Raw genomic sequence first — 24011 nt, 5'->3', positions numbered from 1 at the left:
TCCCGGTGCAGGCTGCGTGGTGGTGCTCAGGAAGGCGGCCATTCACATGTCACTGGCCATTGACTCATTTTCGGCTTTTACATCCGTGTTCCCCTGACGAATGAGAGCCAAGTTGTTCTCTCGTAATGAAAAACTTTTATTTGGTATTAAGGAACAATTACCCCTGAGTGGACGCCCTTCGTAACATCGTGACCATGGCCAGGATTCGAACACGTGCGTTTCAGGGAGCCGTAACTCAGGAAGGATTTGATTTAATGGCGTCATTACTAGGGAAAGATTTGGCTTAAGGGCGTCGTAACTAAGGGAAGGATGTGGCTTAAGGATGTTAAAACCAGGGAAGCATGTTGTTTAATTAAGGGCGCCGTAACTAGGGGAAGGATGTGGCAATGGCACTGCAACTAAGAGGAAGGATGTCGATTAATGGCGCCATAACTAGGAGAAGGATGTGGCTTAAGGGCATCGTAACTAAGAGGAAGGGTGTGAACTTATGTACCAGGGAAAGGATGTGGCTTAATGGCGCCGTAACTAAGAGGGAGAATGTGAATTAATGGCGCCGAAACCAGAGTAGAGGATGTGGCGCTCAGCAGGAACCATAATGTAGCAAAACACAAACCAAACCTGGTGATTTTGCAAGGAATTGTTTGAAGTCCCATCTTTTCATTCTGTCAAGTGCACGTGTCCTTGTGCTGAATTGAGAGAATTTTATGGCACTGGGAGTCTTGCTGCTGTACGATTCCTGTCTAAACCATAAACCTGACCCAACCCTTCCTTCACCCACCTTGCCTCCTTCCCTCCTTCCTCCTCTCTCATCTTACTGCCTCCTCCTTTCATCCTCCACTCGCCCCCTTTCCTCTCCTCCTCCCTCCTCCACTGACGCTAACGTAGGAGCACTGTTTCTCTCTCTCTCTCTCTCTCTCTCTCTCTCTCTCTCTCTCTCTCTCTCTCTCTCTCTCTCTCTCTCTCTCTCTCTCTACTTGTCATTCGTCAGATGGGATTGCTATTCATCTTAGTTTTATTTTATTTTTTTTCTTGAAGCCTCCCGTTTGTTTTCTTTACATTTCCCCAGGAGTGCCCCGCTTCTCTGCCACAAGTGAACTCAAATCTATACGTCTGTTCCCTTCTTTCTGCTCTCTCTCTCTCTCTCTCTCTCTCTCTCTCTCTCTCTCTCTCTTTCTCTCTCTCTCTCTCTCTTCGTCGTTCTCTTTTCTCCTTTCTTTTCTTTTCTTTTCTTTTCTTTTCTTTTCTTTTCTTCTTCTTCTTCTTCTTCTTCTTCTTCTTCTTCTTCTTCTTCTTCTTCTTCTTCTTCTTCTTCTGCTCCTCCTCCTCCTCCTCCTCCTCCTCCTCCTTCTCTTTCACAATACCATTCATATAAGTCGTGCAATGTGTGTGTGTGTGTGTGTGTGTGTGTGTGTGTGTGTGTGCCCTCATATCAGTCGTGCCAAGTCTCCCGTCTGTTCACTAAGCTCGCCGCAAACCTTCAAGGCAATTTCCGATTCTCGTCACTCGAAGGAAGAAAAGCAAGACCTTTATATGAATTCTTGAGCCAACTGCTTGCTTTATTTTCCTTTTCTCCTCTTCCCTCCTCACTTTTCTTCCCCTTATTTGTTGTTGAATCATGCACGCACCATCTTTTTTTTTTCTCCCTCTTTCTTTCCCATTCTCTTTCCTTGTATTTCTGTCTTTCTCCTTTTATATTTTCCATGTCTTATCATAACTGGTCTCCTTTTCTTTTCTTGTTACTAACCACTATTACTCTCTCTCTCTCTCTCTCTCTCTCTCTCTCTCTCTCTCTCTCTCTCTCTCTCTCTCTCTCTCTCTCTCTGCCACATATGCTATTAAGGACCATTCTGAAGGAGCATACGCTGAAATCTCTTACGCAACTGTTTTTTTTTTTTTTTTGGAGGGGGGGGTGGAGTTGTCTTTACTTTTTCCGTTTTCTTTTGTTTTCTTTTTTCTTACTTTCTCGTTTGTTGTTCTTTTCTTCTTTTCTTTTCTTCTTGTTCCTTTTTGTTCTTTTCTATTCTTCTTCTTGTAATTGTTCTTGTTCTTCATGTTCTTGTTCTTATTCTTTTCTTCCTTCCCTCCTCCTCCTTCTCCTTCTCTTCCTCCTCCTCCTCCTGCACCAATTCAGAATATATTGGAATGAAAGACCAAAAGGGGAAATAGTTGTGTTACAGTCAGTCAGTACTGAAGGCCAGAATAGCTCCTCCTCTTCATTTTTCCTTCCTCCTTATTTTTCTTCTTTTCCTTCTCTTCCATATTTTTCCTTGTCCTCATCCTCTTGTTACTCTTTCCTCTCGTGTTTCCGTCTTTCTCTTTCCACTTTTGATCGTCTTTCTCTTTGTTTCCTTTCTTTCTATTTCCTTGTTTCCTTTCCTTTCCTTTCTATTCATAGTTATCTAGATCGTCACCTTCATATACTGTTGCTCAGAGAGAGAGAAAGAGAGAGAGAGAGAGAGAGAGAGAGAGAGAGAGAGAGAGAGAGAGAGAGAGAGAGAGAGAGAGAGAGACTGCGCCTCTCGAGGAATTTTATTATTTATCGATTTGTATTTTGTTTCGTTGTGTGTGTGTGTGTGTGTGTGTGTGTGTGTGTGTGTGTGTGTGTGTGTGTGTGTGTGTGTGTGTGTGTGTTTTATCTTCCCTTTCCTTCAGCAGGTCTCACTTTTATCTTATTTTATTCTTATTACGTTATCTTTGTCCTCTTTGGCCTCCTCCTCCTCCTCCTCCTCCTCCTCCTCCTCCTCCTCCTCCAGTATGAATTCCCAGGACGCCTCAATCAGGGACTCTAAGAAAAGGCTCTAGGAAGCTACATCATCTGTACCGGGAAAAGTAGCTTACACAGGTAGATCATTAGAGCAGATGCGGGTTCACCTGGAGTAGGCCACCGGGTGTGTGCTGTTTGGCTTCACCTCATTGGTTGCAAGGTACAATTCTGGACGCTGTTTTCTACTGTGTTTTGTGTTTTGCTTTATTTTCATTCCTCTGACCTGCTGACAGTTACAAAATAAGAAAAAAAAAAAAAAAAACGTGACCATTACAGTATTTGATCCTTATGAGATCGGGGCACAGTACTGAAGGAGAAGGACCTAAACAAGTGGAAGGTCTTGTGGGTTTAATGTTACTCGGCTGTTGACAGTGGCTATACTAGTGGAGTATTGCAGTGGAGGGAGTGTTTAGTTCTGGATCTGGCAATGTGATGGTGTGTTAACTGATTACGACCACCTATGATACAGCTTCCATTCCTCATTCATGTATGGATGGGGATGAAAGGTGGGAATAGGCAGGTATATTAATTTTCATACAGGGATTGCCATGTGTAGGCCTGATGGCTTCTTAAGTTTCCCTTATTTTCTGATGTTTTTTATGTTTCTCCTTCTCCTCCTCCTCCTCCTCCTCGTCCTCCTCCTCCTCCTCCTCCTCCTCCTCCTCCTCCTCCTCTTCTCATCTTTTCCCTTCTCTTTTTTCCTTTTCTCTCCTCTCCTCTCCCATTCTCTTCTCTTCTCTCCTCTTTCCTTCTCTTTTCTCTTCTCTTTTCTCTTCTCTTCTCTTCTCTCCTCACATCTCTCCTCTCCTCTCCTCTCCTCTCTTCTATTTCTTTTCCTCCATTACATAGTCCTCGGGTTCACAGGGAGGAACTGTGAGGACAAGGTAGCGGGCCTAATGTTATCAGTAATATGATCACCGAGTGCGTGACGCAACACTGCTCCCATAGCTAAGAGAAGAGCGTCTAATTAATTACCAAAGATTATGTCAAAATTAATCCTAAGGGGGACAGAATCTCACCTGGCGCGGCTCAAACTTCTCAGCGTCGATAAGATAGGGCCAGGTAGGATGAAATGCAGTTGCAGGTGTGCGGATTAAATATTAAATTCGTTAACATCAGTCACTCAAAGTTTTTATTTATTTTGAGAGGCGGTGACAGGGGGAATTTACACTGTGGGTGACGTATTAGGGATGACGAAGTGTGGTGGCAGTGTGGACGGAATGTCTGTCCTGGTGTTGGTACTTTGTGATTATGGTGTCGCTGTCTACTGGTACGTACAGCAGGTTTTCCTTGTGATTGTTGTTGTTGTTGTTGTTGTTGTTGTTGTTGTTGCTACTACTACTACTACTACTACTACTAGCGCCGCTATTACTGCTTTTCATTATTCATTTCTACTCGATTCTATTCTTTTTCCGTGTGAATAAGGTAAGCTGAGGATGAAAAAAAAAAAAAAAAAACGGTATGAAGGTCTGCTAAGTTGCTGCTCTCAAAAAGTTACACAATAAAAAGAGTTTCTAATCGGAGACCAGTTTAGTTCAGCACATATCTTGATACGCCTGCTTTCAAATAGTTCAGGTCATAGAAAGGGAGGTTGGGAGGAGAAGAGGACAGGAAGACAGAAGCTAGCAGAGGTCCCGAGTTCCAGAGTTCAGCAGCGAAAGGGATGAAAGCTGCTGTCAATATTGTTGAAAGCTCCCGACCCATTCGCTGATGAAACTGCATTGATAGATATTCTGAGACTGACGGCTTGCACATCACAACAGGTGCTCCTCGCCATGCTTACCTTGATGCTAGCCAGGCACAGCTCATCTCATCGCTCCTTCTCACATTCGCTATCTTCCATCACTTCCCTTACAGTTCTATTTCTCCTTTTCCTCTCTATTCGACTGTTGATATAGTTAGAACTCTTTTTTTTTTGCAGATTTCCTTGCTCTTTGTCACGTACTAATTTGTTGTATTTTTGTTGTCTTTTTTTTTCACTAAATAAGGTATAACTCATCAATGGAGCCAGCACTACAAGAATTAAAAAATGGATGGGTGGAGACGTGCCTTTTCACGTACCTGCGTTTTTCCTCATATTAGAAGTAATATGATGCATTGTACTCAATTGTTCTGTGTTCAAGGGTAACCTCACTAGGAACTACTTAAGGGTGTTTTTAGTACACCTGTTGCTCCCATTGGTTTGCTGTCCTTCTCCTCCTCCTCCTTTTCCTCCTCCTCCTCCTCCTCCTCCTCCTCCTCCTCCTCCTCCTCCTCCTCCTCCTCCTCCTCCTCCTCCTCCTCCTGGTGTAGCGGCGAGAAGCTTGACATTGCCATTATTGACTCTTGCAATATAAGTCAATTAAGGTATAAATTAGGTTCTGAGGGGAAGTGCTGCGCCCCTAAGTAGCTATTGAGGGAAGAGAAGGGGAAAGGGAGAGGGACACTATACTCTGCGTAGAGTGAGGGGAACATTGTGGCGTCCTCTCACCTCTCATCTTCCTCTTCTTCACTCCCTTCGCCAGTCATACACACAAACTCTCTCTCTCTCTCTCTCTCTCTCTCTCTCTCTCTCTCTCTCTCTCTCTCTCTCTCTCTCTCTCTCTCTCTCTCTCTCTCTCTCTCTCTCTCTCTCTCTCTCTCTCTCTCTCTCTCTCTTTCTCTCTTGACTTCATAGCGGAATGGGCATCTCAACCATTCGCAGGTGTTTCAGTCTATTTCTAGTCGTGCGCTTCGTCTGTCGCGGTGCTCTGGCTATTGGCTAATGTCTCTATTTACGCAGCTCTCAGTCAGGGTTCGAGTCCAGTATTTTGTATTTATCTATTTATTGTTTTATTTAAGTGTTCTTTGATCATAAAGGTAAGCTGGGAAAGGTGAATGTAGTGTGTTTTTTTGTTCTTTTTTCCATTCTTATTTTCTTTTATTCTCCCTTCTTTCGTGTTTCATCATTTTTATTTCTTCTATTCTTGTTGTCTCGTATCCTTCCTTCCTTCTTTCGTGTTGCCTTATTTTTTTCTTCTATTCTTACTGTCTCATTCTTTCCCTTCTTCCTTTCTTGTTGTCTCTTATTCTCTCTTCTTCTCTCGTGTTTCATCTCTTCTTGGTGTTTCTTCGGTTGTGACGAGTAAGAGGGTCGAGATAAGGTTAATGCTTCAGTGAGTACTCCGTGTCTTCCCTCAGGCTGAGCTGTTATTAAGGCAAGGGGGACGCATACTATGACTCAGCCCAGTTAAGCATTAAGTCCTCCCTCCACCCCTGAGATTATTAATGGAAGCTGAGTACGCGCTCTTCATCTTATTTAGTGCTTTGGTATGTTCGGGACGGATTGTCATTGTTGTTGTCGTTATTATTATCGTTGTATCTTTGCTGCTGCTGATGCTGCTATTGCTACTACTACTACTACTACTACTACTACTACTACTACTGCTACTGCTACTGCTACTATCTCTAAATTTTTTTCCATGACCACCCCGTGTGTTTTGCTAAGCTGCAGTTTTGCGCGGATGATGCAGCTTGTGTTGGAACGACCAGCACGTACTTTTAATAAAATATATTCATTATTAGTCTCTCTCGCCTAACGCTTTTGGCTACCAATGAAAGTGTGATGCATTTAATTTGAGTAGCTATTCATTAACAAAAAAAAAAAAAAAGAAAGAAAGAAAAAGGCATTAAAACGTTATAACTTCCTTAATTACTCCTGTCAGTGAGATCTTCCAAAATTATATTCTAAACTAACACATGATGTTTTTTTTTCTTTTTTTTCTGTGTGTTAAGCATAAGAATCCATAGTAATTAAAGGGATACACACACACACACACACACACACACACACACACACACACACACACACACACACAAATAAAGGCTTCACGCAGTGCAGCACCGCGTGATTGCATTCAGTTTGTTTACCGTTCTCTTGTTCGCTCACAGAAAACATCATTCGGGCGGGTCGTGTGTGCTGTTATTAATTTTCAGTTTGTTCAGCTTTATTAATACAAAATGTTTATAGTTGAATCAAGAATTAAAATTGCTCCAGTTCCTTAGTTTCTTTCAGCAGGCTGGTGTATCTTCGTCTCACGGTAAAGTTAATTTCTTAGCTGGTAATTGTATTGACTTGCTCCTGGACGAGGTAACGTGATCACGCTAAAAGCGGCACCGCCTGAGGCCGTGGCTGCTTTTAGTATTATCAACTGTGTGGATGCGCGGGGTGAATACTGCGAGGCGTTCCTTTATGCAGCGGCCCGTAGCTTATGCAGGGAAGGACGCGAACAGGTGATCGTTGTGCGCTATTGAAGGGAGTATCAAGCATTCTCGCGTCACATTTATTGACTTTTTATGTAAGAGGAGCTCTGGCCAAAGACAACAAAAAAGGAAATACGTGCGTTAGTGTTTTTAAAGTCTTCATGTTATTTTATTTTATTTTATTTATTTTTTTTATAGAAGCCATGCTTGCGATGAATATTACTACAAATATGTCCAGTATGAAGTGTTTATATAGACGCCTGAGACGAAAGCCACGTGTAGGATAAAGGTACACCATTCATACGGACTTTCACCAGTTAGTTGTCTTCAGGAGGGAGAGGGAAGGTGTACAGCTGTGTGTGAAGGTCGAGTGAGGAGGCGATCGCACGTCATGGGATGCTTTGCCGCAGTGCTCTTATCTTGAACGCAGAGACGCTGTAGTTGTGTTGCAGCGCTTTGTTGTGTATCTTCGCTCTTATTGTCTCGTGACTTTGAACCCTCCCGCTGTACTGGGTGTCTGATCAGTTACTTTTATCGCCCCGAAGTTCTAAGGAAAGATACGCATTCTGAAAAGCTTCGTTCTCTCATAGGGAGTATTTTCAAAGGTCACACATATAATTGGTCAAATTCTCGTAGGTCTTTCCCATTGACGATACAAAATTCTTGTTAAAATACCACTCGAACCATGAAAAGACTCACAGTAACATCCACTTCAGCCAGCTGCAACAAGTCGAATACGACCTCATAAGGTAATATCTTCCTTATCAACCCCTGGGATGATGAACGTAAAGCTGAGGTAACGAGTCTGTGGCGGGCGACTCGAACCCTTAGAGACTGGTAAGAGGATCAGAGGCCAGCCACACTAACCACTTAACTGCAGTCAGGCATTCAGTGTATAAAAAGCACTAAAGGGATCAAATGGAAACACCAACCGCAGTAAAGGGAACACTGAGGGATGCATTGCGAAGCTGTCAGTATACAGTAAGTATGTAAAGGATGGGGATAGAAACATCAGCTGCAGGAAAGAGAACAATGATAGTGGCATTCAGTGGCTGTCGGGTATCCCATATATATAATAACTAAAGGGATGGAATGGACAGATCAACTACAACAAAGGGAACACAGAAAGTGGTATTGAGTGGCCTGACGTCACCTGCTGCTGGGAAGGTGGAAGGCTGCCCGTCACCTTGCACTTCCACCACGCCGTGACGTCACAGCCGGACACTCCATGTGATTAAATTATGACACAGCAACAACAAGGTCATAATGGGCCCTGTTAGAGAGGCACGAATGAGCGCTACCTCTACCACCGAGAAAATGCCGTGAGCCAGGATTGACAGTTGACAGTTCATGGTAGTATAGTTAATTTTTGTTGCTTATTATAAGTAAACGAGTATTAGTGTTACTTTTTTGTTAGAATTGTTTTAGGACTGATAGGAAAGGAGAAATGTCCAAGGAGAAAATGTCTAGGGAGGAAACGTAAGTGGGAAAACAAAGGATCATGGAGAGAGAGTATTCCTCACTCAGCGCTGCCTTGTAACCTTAACCTCACCTTGACCGGCGCCATGATGTGAATGTTATCAACAATCGAAGCGAACGGCAGGGCAAGGAGCTGCAGGCAGTACGAGCAGCACTCACCCAGATGTGTACAGCAGCCGCGGGGTGCAACAACCTTTAACCCTTTCACTGCAAGACTAAGTCTTTCCCGTAATCACCTTCTGCATTTTAGACATTTATGTATTAGAGCCTCATGAATGATTTTGTAGCATAGAAAATGAGAAAAAAAAATATTAATCTCCTATTCTCTAATGATTTGTTGCTTAAAAGCAAAATTAATTTCCTATACTCTAATTGTCCAACAATCTGTGGTTTAGAAGATAACAACATAAATATCCTATTCTCTAATAATTTATGGCTGAGGAGAAGATAACATTAATCTCCTTTCCCTAATAATTTGTAGCTTAGGAGATAAATTTAATTCTCCATGTCACAGCATTACCCAATGATGAGTAATAATGAGCTCTGAGCTGGCACTGAGAGGGTAACGGCTGGTGGTTGCAGGTCCGCTCGTGATCAGGCCTTAGTGAATTACACACACACACACACACACACACACACACACACACACAGGAGCCAAAAGGTTCCTGGAGGAGGTGAAGGCGACGCTCACAATGGTCGTGGCTGCGGGGCGGGGGTTGGTTGGTCCTGTAGAGCATCCCTGCCTGGTAGATAATTAATTTAATTTCATGGCGCCGCAACAACTGAGGTCATTATTATTGTACGTGTCTGTGTGAAGGTTCTCTAGGTGGGACGCTCAGGGAGGGAGAGAGAGAGGGAGGTAGCAGGGACCCTTCCCTCTTCACTCACCACAATGTGTATGTGTCCTGTTGGTAATGATGGTAGTGACGGTGATGATGATAATGAGGAAATTGATATTCTGTCACGGGTTGAGAGAATGTTTTTTTCTTTTTTCTTCTTACATATTTTCGTATTATTATTGTTGTTGTTGTTGTTGTTGTTGGATTTGGTGTTGGTGTTGGTGTTGGTGTTGTTGTTGCTACTTCAATCATCATCATCACCATCATCATCATCATCATCATCATCATCATCATCATCATCATGTAAGTGCCCCCTTAATAATTTATCAGACAGTCAGTACTCGTGGTTCCGTGAGACAATGCAGCGCTTGGTGTCAGGTGCGGTGCGGCGGCGAGCGTCCTGTCAGGATGTCGGGGTGAGGAGTGACGGGCGAGGTGATGGCGTGGTCACTTGGGCACACTTGTTGAGTCTTGTCAGAATGGCACAATCAATGGAGGCAGAGAGAGAGAGAGAGAGAGAGAGAGAGAGAGAGAGAGAGAGAGAGAGAGAGAGAGAGAGAGAGAGAGAGAGAGAGAGAGAGAGACCTGTATACTCAAACGATTTCCTCTCTCACCACGACTATTTTCAAAGGCCACAGATGTGATTAGCCGGGTTGAAAAGACTTGTCAATCTGTCACTAGAACCGTTAAAACACCCTTAAAATCTTGTAACTTCAAGTAGAGCCTATAGGTGCGTCGCAAAAGTGCTTCAGAATATGGTCCAGAGAGAGAGAGAGAGAGAGAGAGAGAGAGAGAGAGAGAGAGAGAGAGAGAGAGAGAGAGATGGGTAAGTGAATTGATAACTATAAATAGTTTTCCTGACAGCAGCGAAAGGCGTGACGTCAGAGATAAGAGGCGTCAAATGGCGGGACACGGGAACCACCCAGATGAACGTTGCGAGAACTAGCGAGACAAACTGGAAATGAACGATATCTGATAATACTACATACAGGTAAATGGGTCAGACATTGTGGTGACTTTGGAGGAGGAGGAGGAGGAGGAGGAGGAGGAAACAAGGGAGGAGAAGGAGGAGAAAGAGAAAGAGGAGGTGGAAGTGAAAGGGAAAAAAAATGACTAAGGAGGAAGAGAAGGAGGAAAAAAAGGAGGAGGAAAGAAAAGCCTAAGAAGGAGGATGAGAAGGAGAAGGAGAAGAAGGAAGAGGAAAGAAAACCCTAAGTTGTAGGAGGGAGGAGAAGGAGGGAGCAATTAGCTTAAGTTTTACATAAACTCACTGTATACGCACACACACACACACACACACACACACACACACACACACACACACACACACACACAGACGAAAATGAAAAAAAAAAAACATTAGCTTTAATGGGTTATGAAGCACGTCACTAGAAAGAAGGAAAAAGGAAAAAAAATCACGGGGGAAACTCATTAACACGCCATGTATGTACTCTCTCTCTCTCTCTCTCTCTCTCTCTCTCTCTCTCTCTCTCTCTCTCTCTCTCTCTCTCTCTCTCTCTCTCTCTGTGTATGTGTGTGTGTGTGTGTGTGTGTGTGTGTGTGTGTGTGTGTGATACTGCAGCAGATTTTATGACACGTCCCTCCCTCTTTTCCTCCTCCCAGTGATAAGACTTCGCGTCAGTCTGATTCGTGGAGGTGAGTGAGCAGGGCGGACGCGCGGGACGGATGTAGGCAGCCCCACTAAGAAACAAGCTGGAGCCGGTGTACACTTGGCGGGACTTACCAAGGGAGGGAGGAAGCGTGGGAGAAAGCGTGCGAGGGAAATATCGGTGTGTGAACTTCGTGCGGCGCGTCTGAGTTACAAATCTGATGGAATTTTAGTGTTTTTTATACTTTTTTTTTGGGGGGGGCGAGTAAGTAAGCATGGGGGTTTGAGCAGTGTGTGTGTGTGTGTGTGTGTGTGTGTGTGTGTGTGTAAGACTGAGTGGCTGAATATGTTGCTGTCAATGGTGTTCTTTGCGCTTTCTTTCCTTATCTTGAGAGAGAGAGAGAGAGAGAGAGAGAGAGAGAGAGAGAGAGAGAGAGAGAGAGAGAGAGAGAGAGAGAGAGAGAGACGCATCACATAGACTGACAGACAGATGCAATCCCCATTTACCAAGTGAATGGCTTCTCTCAAACCGCCTTCTTGAGTCCTCCTGCGCCCGGAAGGATTGCAAAGAGAAACTCACTCGCTAAGCTGCTCATCCACCTCTCCACCATTCCTTCTAGAGCCCCGGTAGTGGAAGTCCCGCGGCCTTAACACCACCACAGCACCACTACCACCACAACACCTCCACCTCCCCCCATAACTTTAAAACTCCAAACACTCCATCTCCGCCATTCAAATCTCCGCTATTCGAAAGAACTTGTAACGTACGTTAAGTGGGTGGTGCTCTTTCTCAGTGTGGTGGTGATGGTGGTGGTGATGTGCACTCTACTACGTACGAGTATAGGTCAGAAGTCGAGTAACATTCTAACCTTGCTACTTTATTTAATGTGTTTCTTCAGTTTCAAGTTCTCTAATCTACCGGCAGCCTCCTTCCAAACCAGTGGCCATATGCAAGAACTTTCGTAGTGTACAAAGAGGTCTTGGCTGTTGATGCAGAACTTAGGGATTGTCTGTAGATCAGAGGACTTAGACTTGAGGACAAACGGACAAACGCTAAGCACAGTGAAAATAAGTACAGGATGTTAATTGATTTTGTTCCATAAATGTACCTGAAGGCTGGACGTTGTGGGTTATTGGGTGCGTGGAACGTGTGGATCAGTGGAGGGTAACAGTAGCACTCCGCACCACCGAAATGTGGGCGAGGTCTAGCTAAAAAAAAAAATAAAACAACTGTGTTAACTTTACGAATAAGTAGGGAGAGGAATGGGCGCCTGGAGATGAAAAGAAAAAAATCATCATTAATAAGTGTAAGGAGGCATTAGAACCTCTTTATGGCTTCTTGCAGTCATTAGTTTTCTTTTTACTGTCTGATTCAGTATAGGAGAGTCTGCGTATCAAGATTAATGGCTGGAAAAAAAAATTGGTTACACGATGTTTTTTACAATCTCTTTATCTATTATTTACTTTATTTCTACTAACTGTGGTTCGATTTGTCAGGCAAAGGGAAAAATGCTACTATTTCTTCCCTTATTTAGTCCGTTCTGGCCCCTCGACTCGCCTCTCAGACAGTGGCGGACGGCAAAAAAAAAAAAAAGGTAATAATAATGACAATAATAATAATTAATAATAATAATAATAATAATAATAATAATAATAATTCATTGCGGTAGACGTCAAGGCTCAGAAGGGTCGCGGTAAGCTTGTGATGGGGGATACCTGTGGAAGTATTGAGGCCGTGACCCGAATCCCCTCATCCCGTCACCTTACCCCGGTTTTCGGGTCCTATAATGATAATCTACTCCACCGCCTGCCTCTGTAAAGGGAAAATATTGTGAGGAAAAATTCTCTCACTCTGTCTCTGTCCCTGTCTCTGTCTTTCTGCTTGTCTTTTTGCTTGTCTGTCTGTGTCTGTCAGTTTGTTTGCCTGTCTGTCTCACTGTTCCAGAGACCAAACTGATAGGGCCAAGAAAGGCAAAAGTAAAGGTTGTGAGGAAAATTTCTCTCTCTCTGTCTCTCTCTCTCTCTTTCACAAGCCAAAGTAACAGGACCAAGAGAGAGAAGAGAGGAAGGCAACTCACTCACCACCACCCCAAGAGAAGACGTGGAATATTAAATAGGAACACTGCTGCTGCTGGACTGACCGTAGACTGAGGGCCGCGTGGCCGTCCCAGAGCCATTGCAATATTCAGGGGGAGGGGGGGACGGAAAGTTCTACCTGCTCCATCACCTTGCTCCTTTACCTGACGACGCAGCTGGAGGTGTGGGCGTTGAACGAAGCACTTGTACACACACACACACACACGCACACGCACACGCACAGCAGTCACTCCTTTCACGCACCTTCAGAAGCAATACCCTCTTAGAATTGAACGATTCTTTATTCGAAGGAGTGTGAGTGGTTGCTTTGACTGGTGGGCGGTGGGGGGAAAGGTCACACACGAGACCAGCGGAGACGTGAGGGTGACGGCGGCTGTGATGGCTGCCCGGTAATGGACGATGTGTGGGACGTGGTTAGGGGTTTGTTTTGGGGATGTGTTGTGGGGTTTAGTGGTAATGGTTGGTTGGATTATGGCTGGTGGTGGTGGTGGTAGTAGTGTCTGTGGTAAGGGGTGTCGTTTGGGGGGATGTGGTGTTAGTAAAGGTGGTGAAGATGGGTGGTTTTTGGGGGTGTGTTGATGTTGATGGTGATGGTGGTGGTGTAGGTGGTGGTGGTGGTGGTGCTATTAGTAATGCAGGATTTATTGGTGTGTGTGTATGATGGTGGTAGTGATGTTGATGGTGATAGTGGTCATGCTACTGCTATTATTAGTGGTAAAAAAAAAATGCGTACAGTGATAAGAGACAGACAGACAGACAGAGAAAGACAGAAAGACAGACAGACAAGCAGACAGAGAAACAGACAGACAGACAGGCATTTATAGACATACAAAACAGACAAAACAAATACAAAAACACACAACGCAGACAGAAACACCCACACTGCTAGACACACACACGCACGCACGCACGCACGCACTGCACTCTCCCCCTCCCCACACCTCTAGTCAAACCAATAAAACATGCAACTATAATTTTATGCTTCACCACTAAAACTCTAATCTTATCGCCTTAAACTGGGATTTGTGCGTGTCGTTGCGATAACTGTTGAGCCTGCTGGGGGGGTGCGGGAGGGGGAGGTGCTGTGAGGTACTGGCTGGCATGGATGGAGACAGATGAGGTAGTACGGGTATAGGAAACCCCAGCATTCGTTTTCTGAAACACTTTGAGCTACGATCTGAACCCTCACCAGGACTATTTTCAAAGGCTACAGGGATGTTTAATCTGGTTCTCATGGTCGCCTTCCCTTTGATACTGCAGAATACCATATAATCTTGTCAGACTATCACTGGAAACGCTAAAGCTCTCTTGTAAATCACAGTAACTTCACCGCATCCTGTTCAAAGACGGGGAGATAAGGCGCCGAAAGGTACGAGAATGCTGTCCGGGAGCTTATGTAGGGTAGAAAAGTGAGTGGAGCAGGAAGTAAGGGAAGCGTGTGTGGTGAGAGTGCGTAGATTAATTGAATGCTGGCGCTGTGAGTTGGTCAATAAGCGGGTGGAGTTTGGTATATATGATGAGAGAGAGAGAGAGAGAGAGAGAGAGAGAGAGAGAGAGAGAGAGAGAGAGAGAGAGAGAGAGAGAATAAACATAAACGAATGAAAAAAAGAGAATATTAAACTCAGAAATAACTAAAAGCGACCGAAGGAAACATGTGGTAAAAAAAAATAATACTACACAACATCAAACACAGAAAATAAAAACTCGCCAAAAAAGAAAGAAGAAAAAATAGATAAAGGAAACAGAGCTGAAAATAGTCTTAAAAGTGAAAGTGAGAGTCCCCTTGTCTCGTGTCGGTAGTCGGAAGGGTATCAGCTTTACGCGACGGTAACTCCTTATCTTCTTTCGGTTTCGGCATTTCAGTTGGAGGTGTAGGCCCATATCTCAAAGGGTTTCGATGTCTTACCTCCAATACTTTTAACTCTTACTCTGCTACGGTTTTTCTTTGATAACATTCAGAGCGCTGTAAGTTACTCCGTGAACCAGAAAAAAAGAAAATGGGAGAAAAGTTTTGTCTTTTACTGGGTACAGAATTTGATAAGGGACAGAAGTACAAAAATCTTAGTTACAAAAAGTCGTAACGAATTGTGGAAAATATGACTTGTAGTGAAAGGGTTAATAGGTTCTAGTGGAAGTTATCGGAGTCTTCAAGAGTGGTTTTGCGATTTTTGTGATAGGTTAGCAAGGACTCGGCATCATCACCGGGGAACATATGCATGAGAACCCGACAAATCATCTAACTGACCTGTGAAAATAATTCTTACGAGATGGCTGTGCGTTAAGGAAGGGCCGCACTCCCATGGTAGCCAGAATTATGTCTATGAACAATTTTTCATGTAGTTCTGTACGTGTATAGTTCTGTACATGTACAGTTCTGTTCATGTATGAACAGTTTTCCAGTTCGATTTATGGGGTGTCTTTTTACTCCTCTATTGTAACAGTTTAAACCGTAAGAAGAAATGATAAGAAAGATAATTGGAGGAACTTAGGAAAGGAAATACGAAGACGAAGAAGAAAAAAAATAGAAGGAAAAAAAAAAAGAAGAAACGAAAAACACAAAGGAAAAGAAGGAGAGAACAATATAGCGTAGTTTAAAGTTACATAAATCCTTACTGACCTCTTCACTGCTCTCTCCAATTCTCAGTCCCCGGTATCCAAACACCTACGCGCCCCAGCAACATACTGAAATATTCACCCTCAGCCTTACCCACTACACCATATTCCGCCCCACCACTAGAATCTGAACATTGCCTCCTTTCCCTCAGAATCTCAGCATCTCCCACGCATCTGACACACCCACACACGTATCTCCTTCCTCAGCAAGTGGTAACTGTCTTCATGCCGTAGCTAGTCTACAGACCATTTCCAGCACGGTTTAGTCCCTTATTCCTAAACGGAGATGATTAGTCAGGTTCTTCTAGGTGTTTTTCCTCTTAGCGTTTAGAATCCATATCAAACTATCACTATAATCCTGAAAACACACTTGAAACTCCAATTACTTCCAGAACTAAAATTTCCCAAATGTTTTTCGTTCTCCTAGACAATTTTTCAGAGACCACAAAGATGATGAGTCAAGTTATCAAAGGTGTTTTTCCCTTACTGGTGTAGAATCCTTGTTAAACTCTCACTGGAATAACGAAAACATACCTAGAGGTCCCAATCATGTAAGGCGACGAAATACTTGAGAATGCGATCCTCAGTTCCCTTACCACTATCATCTTCAAGTCTATTCTCATCAAGCCAGCATTCCTCACCCTCCCCAGCACCCGATACAGAGAACGCGCCATCATCAGCGCCACCAAACAATCCTTACCGCCGTCCCGTCCCTAAAACAACATCCACAGCCGCAGCGATCCTCCAAAACCCGGCTACCGTTCCCCACTCTGTCTTTCCCCAACATACACATAACCATACGAGGCCCGCTCTGTCCCGCGCCTCACACATATCCCCCTCCTTCTCTATCGCGCTGCTCACAACCCGGCAATAGAAAACTTGAGCAACGTCGCAACTTGCATCAAACTTTTTTAAGCCGCCAGCAAAATAGGCGTCCCGGACAGAACCCACGAGACGCGGCGCAAACCACTCGTGTCTACCTCGGACTGAGACTAACTTATGGCCTATTACAGAGAGAGAGAGAGAGAGAGAGAGAGAGAGAGAGAGAGAGAGAGAGAGAGAGAGAGAGAGAGAGAGAGAGAGAATGTTCTAGGAATTTGTAATTAGAGACTTTACATAACAGGCTTTGCTTATCAGACTTTGAAAAAATAGCTAACGAAGTAAAGCAATCAAAGCCACCCTCACACATTTTCTCTCTCTCTCTCTCTCTCTCTCTCTCTCTCTCTCTCTCTCTCTCTCTCTCTCTCTCTCTCTCTCTCTCTCTGTCTGCTTATCGTCCCCAATACCCTCCTTCCTCACTCGGTTTCATCATAGTTTGCTGCGCGTCACATTATCGACACAACTTAGTGATTGCGGTGGGGGTTACAACACATCCCTCACTCCCCTTCAATCACCCCATTCCCTCTTGCTCTATTCTGACTTCCCTCACCCACGCGGTTGCTTTGGTAGTTTCCTTCATCCTGTCAATGGCAACTTCCTATCACCGGCATTGACGTTGATAAGGAAATGCCAAGATAAGTAAAGTACTGAAGAGCATACGTGATGTTTTATGGTGTGTGTGTGTGTGTGTGTGTGTGTGTGTGTGTGTGTGTGTGTGTGTGTGTGTGTGTGTGTGTGTGTGTGTGTGTGTGTGTGTGTGTGTGTGTGTCTATCTCCTTTCGCATCGGAGCCCTCGTGGGAAAATTGGCTGCAAATCGCTATTGAGAAAGAAAATGGAAAGGAATGTAGGAGGATATTGGGAAAATGCAGTTTATAACACACACACACACACACACACACACACACACACACACACACACACACACACACACACACACACACACACACATCCTCTTGCCATCACTCACCTCCTTTTCTTTCTTATCAAGACCACACACATTCCCCTCCACCGCAAACCGACCAACAACCATTATCGGGATGGCGTTTGTGGATGACCCTTGTCTGATTGGCTCTTCTTTGACTTGGCAGCACCATCCACTCCCCTAAAGACGAATAGGTGCCTCAGTTTTTCGTGTTCGATCTCGCCGCAGCCAGCCAGTCCTCAAGGCGCCGGAGATGTAAAGGGGCTTGATAGACAAAGGGAAGTTCCGCAACGATTCCTTTTTTTTTTTTTTCATGTTATTTTGGGTTTGGAGGGAAAAAAAAAATGGAGGAGTGATTATGTGATACGAGATACGTGCTGTGAGGTAGGCGTGTGTTGCGTAGTGTTTCCTGCTGCAGTGATTACTGTGGCGGAGGGAGAGGGAGGGTATTTGAAGAGTGTGTCGTTGTTCTCTTGCTGCTCTTGTCACCCGCTCGCCCAAACACACACACACACACACACACACACACACACACACACACACACATTGCGTCATGAAATATTGCACAACACCACGTTAATATATGAAGCGCCACCGCTCGTTGCTTCCTGGCCTGAATTACACAGTTAGCAGAGGACATGGAGTGAAGGCGAGGCGGAGGCAGGGAGGGGGAGGGGGAGATGCTGCGTGAATGTTGGATATTCATATTCGACTCACCGGCGAGACAAGCGATGCTCTTGATGACGCTGCTCTTCTTTGCGGGCTTTCTCTCTCTCTCTCTCTCTCTCTCTCTCTCTCTCTCTCCGTTCGGCTGGCTGAGAAGCGACGTCTGACTTTTCGATGTTCTTACGCTCCGCCTTGAATGCAATCAGGAAACTTTTGGAGGCAGGCATTGTAATAACGTTGTGGATGCGAGACAGACAGGAACGAAAGGCATGGTAAAGACGCATCACTTTTATACCTACAGCGAAAGCCTGAAAGAAAAAAAAGTTAGTGAACTACGAACGGAGAAGACAAAGTTAAATAATTTTCTCTTATTTTCTTGGTACTATGCTTGACAATTACACTACAGGTGGTGCTTGATCTGTATATTAACGTGGTCTTTCCTTTCTTTCCAGGCGTCGGAATGGTCGCGGCCTGGTGTCATGGACGTTGAGGGCGCAGCAAAGCCTGTGACTGCGAAGTGCGTGTCGTGTGTCAGTGTCGTTCTTTAATCCATCACTGGGAAAGATGTGTCACCAGCATTCCCACAGACGGTTGTATAAGTGATACGTTGCCGTCCGTTACAAGGTTCGGTGCCAAGGAGTCAAGGGCAGCATGACGTGGGCGTGGCCAGTCTGGTGTGGGCGGGCGGGCGTGGTGTTAGTGGCAACGGCGGTCCTGGCTGGGGTGGTGGTCGGAGCAGCATCAGTGGGGGGAAGCGGCATACACCAGCTCACCCAGGACGACACTCTGCACCATCCCCGCTCCCCTTGGTACCGCCACGCCCGCGCCCGCCGCCTCGCCAGCCCCCCCAGCAGGGACTCCGAGCCCGCTGGGGACACCGGCGAGGTAGTTGGCTTTCTGCGACATGCGAACGCCTCCTCGCCCTCCGGTGAGCTGAACACAACCCGAGGCGGCGGAGCGAAAACCGAAGACCGTCGGGAGGCGCGGAGAAGAGGCAAATCCCGCGAAAATGTGCTTCTGTCTGCCGGCGAAGACCGTAGTTACAACACGTTCATAGACGGCAGGAAGCTCCGCAAGAGGTCGTCGCGGATGGAAAAGTGTGCCATCGAGCCGCCCAAGGTGAAACGACCCGGGGACCCAGACACCGACGACCGCGTGATCGACGTGGCGGTGATCGTGCCCTGCAATGAGTCCCACCAGTACTCCCGCATGAAGGTGCTGCCGGTGGTGGAGTTGGCCGTGCGCTACCTCGAGGAAAACGGCCTGCGTGGCCCATTAGAGAACTACACCATTAAAGTGCGCTACAGGGATTCCAGGCTCTCCTCCACCTACGGTCCTTTGGCTGCCGTCGATCTTTTCTTCAATAATTCTGCCGGTAAGTGGATGGTTTTGCTCCACGTGCATGTTTTAACTCAGTGGCGTGCGTGTGTGGCGTGAGACATTTATTTTGAATTGTGATGTCAAGTGGACGGTGTAACACATTTACTTTGAGGTAAAGACGGTAAGTGACTGGGTTGTTACATGTCCTTTGTAGATATACTAATTAAATGCACGTTTATGAATGAAATTTATGGTTAGTGTTAACGTAACCATCATGTTCTCCACGCACCTCCAGCGGGGAGGCCGATGCTCGCCATACAGCGTTGTTGCCTCAGTATGGGAGAATTGTTCCACAGGTGTAGGTATGGGTCGTTTTGTCAGCGTTGAATCACGTGAAATATTCGAGCTCGGCTGTTGACCTCGAGACTTTCAGGACAGCAGCGGACAGAGGAGGGTCGGCCTCCAGGCTTTATTTAATATCTGGACGGGAGGATGAGCCTCGCCGCTCCAGCTTGGGTTTCTCAGCCTCGTGCGCTTACGTCCTGGCCATAATTTTTCACCGCCGTAAAGAATGTCTCAAATGTTTCGCTCGATAATTTTCTTTTTTCTAGTTATAAATTTTGCTCTAATATGCAGTGAATAACTAACTTCTTTTCGCTGGCACGAAGTAATGTAAATTGCCACATGTATTGCATTCTGGCATTGAACATTTTTAAAGATGAAACAAGAAACCTTTCGTAAACCACTGTATTGATGCAGAAGGGTCGACCTTCCCATCCTGGCTGATCACTAGCGAGTAGGGAGTGAGCGCTGCATGCCAAAGTTAAACGCATCGGGAAAGCTGTCGCTCCGCCGAATTTACTTGCCCGGGGCCTCCCCTCAGCCTGCTGGCGAGTGGCGGTGAGAGGTGGGGAGTTTTAGCCAATTTCGTGCCACTCTCTGCGAAAAATATTGTTCTGCTGTCAGAGAAACCTGTTCTTTTTCCGTGGGGATAGGATTTATGGCTCCGAGGAGGGTGATACCAAGAGGCACCTGGAGGCACCTGCGGCTGCTTCCTGGAGCTTCGGGCGCACAAGAATGATGGCAACGGAGGCGCCCTGACCTACCTTTTGTGAAATTTACCGGTTTGCGACACAAAGTGGCAGCCGAAGAAGTTTCATAAACGAGCCGGAGATGCAGGGAAGGTTCACCAAGGTCACGTGACGTCCATGTGTTACTCATGTGTTGTGGTAGATGCAGTGACTAGGACGCGTCACCACCTGCACCTCACGGCTTTAGAACAGAATAACTTCATTCTTATTCTGGCTTATGAATCTATATTTCTTTATTTCTTAACACGACATATTTAATTGCGATGCATGCCATTCTTATCGAAGTTTATATATATATATATATATATATATATATATATATATATATATATATATATATATATATATATATATATATATATATATATATATATATATATATATATATAATTTTTCCTTCGTAGTGTTGTAAGGTTATGCATGTCACTTGGATAGGCTATGTGTCTAGGTAAAAAAAAATAATGATGATGATGACTAACGAAAATGAAGTGCGTAACAATGAAGTGTATTATTTTACTTGCTAGAAAGTATAATTTCATCCACTGGAGTGCGACGGGCGTGATTCAGTAATTCACCAGCCTCCACATGAATCTTGCTCCTCTCCCAGCTGAGGTGGTTCATTGCCTCCTCCATCTGGATACTTTGAACTCAGGCTTAACAATAGCGACTGGTGAGGATGCCTTTAAACATGTCTGAATTTACTTAGATAGCAGTTGTGAAAGTTTATTGTATGTAGATTCAACTGCAGAGGGGACTCAGTATACCGCTGCGAGACTCGTCTGTATTGTACGAGGGATTGGTGAGGCATGAGAGACTCTCTCTTCAGGTGGTGGCATTCCTTGTTGTCGAATGCTTGGCACAAACTTACCCAGATATCTCCTTATCTCAAGATCAATCAGTCATGAGTATGACTTCCTTATCAGTGGTGACACAAGGAATAACGCGAATAAGCCCCGCAGGTGATAAGTCGTGCCAGTGCCAACGAACCCTGATCCCTGAACCTTTACTGTATGAAGGAAAGGGAAAGTGACGGGCGGGGAGGCGGCGTGGAGTGCTGCAGACTGAGATGGGTGCAGGTACAGTTATGGTTAGTAAAAAAATAATGCACCACACTCACGCACATATTCCTTAACATTTTGGCGGCTCATCTGGACAAGTTTTAAGAAATTCTATCTAGCGGAAGTTATTAGGACTTTCAAGTATTGTTTTATGATCCCAGCGATAGTTTAACTAGGATTCTGCATCATCAGGGTGGAAAGAGCATCCTTGAGAATCAGACGAGTGATCTCAACGTTCTTGGAAAATAGTGCTTATGAGAGGACAAAGCGTTTAATGGTACGGGCCTCATTTTCACTATGTGTATCGTTTTCCAACAGTCTTGAGTCCTCTAATCTGCTAATAATCTAAAAAAAATGATGTCTGAGATTTTTTTAGGGATATGAGAACTTAAGACCGGGGTAAACAAAACACTAGTAGTGAAGTGAGTGAGGCAGGTCCTGCTTGTGACCCTGAAGAAGGCTCGCAGGAAGGTGTAGTACTTGCACACAGTGTTGGTTGAGTCCTTGGTCACGTCTAGTTTGCTCACTTTCGAGAATATAACTGCTGCACCACACTGCTCGACGCCACGCTGGTACCCAACTACTTACCGGCTTCTCGGAGTAACAAAAATCGGGTAACGGACACCGAAGAGTATAAAGGAAGAACAAACAGCAGCAGCCCTGTTAGTGCTTATGAGGCTGTTTATACTCGTTTTGACCCCTCCTTTTGTGACTGGCATCTTCGGTGTTTTTTTTTTTCAAACGTTTTGCTGTCCCAAGCCATAAACCTCTCACATAAAAAGTAAACTAATGGAAAAAAAAAAAATTAAACGAATAAGTAAAAAAAAAAAAAAAAGAATTAGAATAAGTCAATAAATAAGCTACACTGATATTAAGCAATAGGTAAGGGGTAGCAAAGGAGAAGAAACTTGTACCATAGTACTCAGCGCTGTCTCAGGACGGCTACACTGTCCCGCGCCCCAACGCGCTGCCGGCCTGACCCAGTGGTGGATTCGAGGAAAGCAATCATGTCTGGTTTCAGCCGTTCCCCGACTGTAGCGCCTTGTGTAAAAGTAGGCTCCCACTATCCCCTCTTCTTTCCCGCATCGCACCGGTAAGGGCGATAACGTCATTGTAGCCTTTGCAGCGCGCATCGCTTATATTTGTGATAAGATTTATATTTTAGAAGGGCTGGCTGGCTTCACTTTTCCATTCTGATTCTGGAAAATATTGTTAGCGATCGGTGAGTGATTTTCATCCTCTATATTTTTCGCCGGAAATACTGGATGCTATTTCCAGTAACAGGTGCACAGCTTCACGCGCGTGTCCCTGCCAGGTAAAGGATTCAGATAGCAGGAGGCCAAATGGATTTCAGAAATGGCGTCTGACTCCTCACCATCAGCTTAGCGTGTCACTCCTGCAGTGTCAGGGACCCCGGCAGCGGTCCAGGTGTTCTCAACTAAGAGAGATATAGTAAATTGTTATGTTTATTTATTTTACTTAACTATTTATTTATATATTTATCTATTTATCATTAACTGAACGTCCTCTCTCTTTGTAAGTGGGAGGGAGGGATAGTATTTCTTCGACTCCTTATCCAGACACATTGCTGCTTCTGCATCAGGGAAACGTGGATGTGTCAGGCTGAGAGGAACTGGCTGTGAGCTGAGATGGTAATGAGTGTGAGGGAGTGAGGCATCTAGGAAGTGATGTTGCTGAAGTATACCTCAAAGTGAAGCTGTAATCGTCATTCACGAGCCTGTAGCACCGTCATAACTGCCACTGTTGCCATCATCATCAACACGACTACTATCACAGCCATCATTACATTATCACTGTCATCAACGCTAATCTTATCGATATCTTCACCATCACCACTATTATTCCCATCACCACCAGCGTTACTATCATCATCAACACCATTACCGGCTTTACCTCCAATATTATCTTCAACATCATCGTAATTCCTGTACTTAAAAGTAGTAACCACCACCACCACTACCACCAAGAACAACAATAACAACAACAACAACAACAACAACAACAACAACAACAACAACAACAACCAACCAATTCCATCAGTACCCATTCAGTGATGATCCTCCTCCTCCTCCTCCTCCTCCTCCTTCCTATTAGAAGAAGTAGATCATGTTGCCATAAATCATCTCGACAGTGTGACCTTGCCGAGCGAGTACTGGGAGGGAGAGGGGAAGAACCAGGCAGTGATGGGAGGGGGGGAAGGAGGAGGGGAGGCACTGGAGGAAGGAAGGAGGGAAGGTGAGGAGAATAAGGGGGGTGAGTGAGAAGGCTAGAGGAAAGTAACTCATAACGTGGTTACACACACACACACACACACACACACACACACACACACACACACACACACACACACACACACACACACACACACACACACACACACACACACACACACACACACACACACACTTTTTTTTCTTTACTTCCTTTTTTC

General features: G+C 44.9%; 1 protein-coding gene across 8 annotated transcripts in view; it reads left to right on the top strand.

Moving 5' to 3' along the window:
• Positions 1-19542, top strand: part of LOC135089876 (uncharacterized) — a 148483-nt gene extending 128941 nt beyond the window's left edge. For 6 of the 8 annotated variants that reach the window (XM_063986067.1, XM_063986075.1, XM_063986082.1 and 3 more), the window contains one exon: positions 18543-19542. In XM_063986067.1, coding sequence (XP_063842137.1) covers positions 18742-19527 — 786 coding nt within the window. In that variant the 5' untranslated portion in view covers positions 18543-18741 and the 3' untranslated portion in view covers positions 19528-19542. Of the gene's footprint in view, positions 1-10270; positions 10295-10934; positions 10960-18542 lie in introns of those variants that run through there. The other 2 variants (XM_063986110.1, XM_063986096.1) reach the window with 2 other exon arrangements.
• Positions 19543-24011: the final 4469 nt, after the last annotated feature.

The sequence above is a fragment of the Scylla paramamosain genome, chromosome 3 (assembly GCF_035594125.1).
Source record: "Scylla paramamosain isolate STU-SP2022 chromosome 3, ASM3559412v1, whole genome shotgun sequence".
NCBI classification, from domain to species: Eukaryota; Metazoa; Arthropoda; class Malacostraca; order Decapoda; family Portunidae; genus Scylla; species Scylla paramamosain.
Note: the sequence above shows the minus strand (reverse complement) of the source record. Positions and strands in the feature narration are given on the sequence as shown.